Source organism: Silene latifolia, chromosome X (genome assembly GCF_048544455.1).
Source record: "Silene latifolia isolate original U9 population chromosome X, ASM4854445v1, whole genome shotgun sequence".
NCBI lineage: Eukaryota > Viridiplantae > Streptophyta > Magnoliopsida > Caryophyllales > Caryophyllaceae > Silene > Silene latifolia.
Window position 1 is genome coordinate 171149282 of NC_133537.1, and position 2433 is coordinate 171151714.

The following is a 2433-nucleotide window of genomic DNA, read 5'->3' on the forward strand; positions in this document are numbered from 1 at the left end:
AGTAATGTCAAACTCTAGCCAACCAATCATTACCGATATGTGTGGACCAGTTGACTACATATATAATGTATCATCCCTTCCGTATTCTTGTAATGAGATTTAATAATGATATTTAAATCATGTGATCGCACTGTTGTTGAGGACATATTTCCCAACAAAAATTACCATCAAAAGAATAGCACAAAAAAGGAAGACGATGTAGCAACTTATATTTGAGTCTTCTTTCTCTTTGCTAAGTTGGTAGCCTCTTGTACTACTTCCTGAATGTCTACTATCAGGACATTCACTGTCAAAGTGTCAATACTCTCGGCACCGAGTCTTGCAGACGAAAATGAAGGAAAGCCTGATAATCTCATTTGATTATCTGAATTTTTCCTGCTCTTAAGAAATTTCTTATCGTCACTAAGTCTTGTGAAACTCTTAGCATTAGATTTTCCAAACACCGGAAATTTACTGGATTGTATCGACAAGAATCTTATAGAAGAGTCTGAGAGTGACGGCTTGAAAGTGCATTGGCTGAATCAATTTTGGAATCACAAGAGAGGCAAAGAAATGCGCCGTCTGCTTGACAGTACACTACTCCGTATTAATGTTGGTGTTGCACAATATTCACAAATTTTCTCCATTTTTCCTGCACATTGATTCATTTGCTGCAGAATGTGAGACCATTGTCACTTTTATTGTATCTCAGGAATATCAGTTGCATTGCTAGTGTAGCTCATGAACGTTGACAGGAAAACGCAAAATACAAATTGAATACATTCCTTATAGAATAAACAATTTGATTACATTCCTTATAGAATAAACAAAATCACAGTAGCATTAGAAAATTTGGCTCATTGCATTGTACGTAGTTTGTTAGTTACATTTTCTATCAAACTTGGATCGCATACAATTTGCTTCAGAAGTATACCTAGTCTCTCCATTCTCGCCTTATTTATATGAGGGATTTTATAACGGTTTGACCCCTCAATTTTCATTATCTCTACCATAAAAAGTTGTAAAGTTACCCATGTCCTATTAATCTCCATGGTTGGGTACTCCATGAACGACTTCTCAACTGCGGCAATTAGCTCATCAACCGTCTTCGATCTCTTCTTCTGTTGTAATGACTGAATTGCACGAAAAAAACCAAGATCCAAGATATTCAAATCCGGTGAATTTGCTGGTTGGCACGTTAGTCTTATGTCCAACCCATCTTGTGATGCGACTCGTCGAAATTCTCGATCGTTGGGATCAATGTGGGTTCTTGCATTATCTTGTTGTATGAAAATTGTACCACCCATATCCTCAATAGGCCATTTAGCTTTAATGGCAGGAACCACTTTCTCAATTAAAAAACTCCTTATCACTTCCCTTGTGACAGATGGTATCGGTTTTGTCACCAGCATACCCGCTTCTCTATTCCGACTTCTTCTTATAGCAGGTTCCTTAGTAATTAGGGGAAACACTCCTATTTTACCGGAAAATGTTTCATTTCCATCACAATCATATCTTGCACGCGCCATAGCAACTAAAAACATGACTTTTCCAATGTAATTTTTGCTTTGACATGTTCTCAAGGGATCGGCTTCCATGGAGTGCAAATAATATTTTTCGTTTTTCTTTGTCATGTAGAACCATTTCTCATCGATATGTACAACGTTGTACATACCAACAAATTTTGGCTCACTAGGAATAGAAGTTTGGTCTAACATGGATAAACAAAATTGTAAACGAGCTCGTTTGTGCTCATCTTTCAAATACGGTTTGAGAGAGTTAGAGTGACGGCGTATAAGACCTTCTTTAATGAGTCTATATAAAACCGTTTGACTAACACCCAATGCCTCTGATAATGAAGCTAATGTTGTTCTTTGAGTTAAAGGTATTTCCATAAGACGGCTAATGTCAACTTGAAGTTTTGGATGACCGCACCTTTTCTTTTTCTTACTTTTAACATCACCTCCATTATTTTTTCCAAGCCTCCAAATTCTTTGAACAGTACGTATTGGAACCGAAAATAAGTTAGAGACTTCGGTAGTCGTCTGTCTTTTCAGTTTTCCTCCATAACTCTTTTCTAGGAGAGCTTGGTAAATTTGTAGCCTCTGATCATCTCTTAAGACGAGTCTTCTCTGCCTAGCACGACCTATGCAATAAAGACGAGTAAATGTACCACAAATCAGAAACCATAGGAGAGCAAATAAATATCGTCTTGTTTTATAATTTTTCAAATCTTGTCTTATAAAATATCGTGTTATATTTTTTTTTTCAGATGTTGTATTCAAATCTCGTTTATTTTTTTAAATCTGACCTCGTAATTTTTTTTTGGGTTTTTATCGGTGGTTAGGGATTTTAGTTTTCAGATCTAGTTCATTTTATTTTTAGTTGACAAATTACATTTTTTATTTTTTAGATTTATTGGTTAATTTTTGTTGATAAATTACGATTTTAATT

General features: G+C 35.5%; 1 protein-coding gene across 1 annotated transcript; it reads right to left on the bottom strand.

Moving 5' to 3' along the window:
- Positions 1-836: 836 nt before the first annotated feature.
- Positions 837-1697, bottom strand: LOC141618730 (uncharacterized). The gene has a single exon (XM_074435810.1). It carries the CDS (start codon positions 1695-1697, stop codon positions 837-839), a length of 861 nt encoding a protein of 286 aa, XP_074291911.1.
- Positions 1698-2433: the final 736 nt, after the last annotated feature.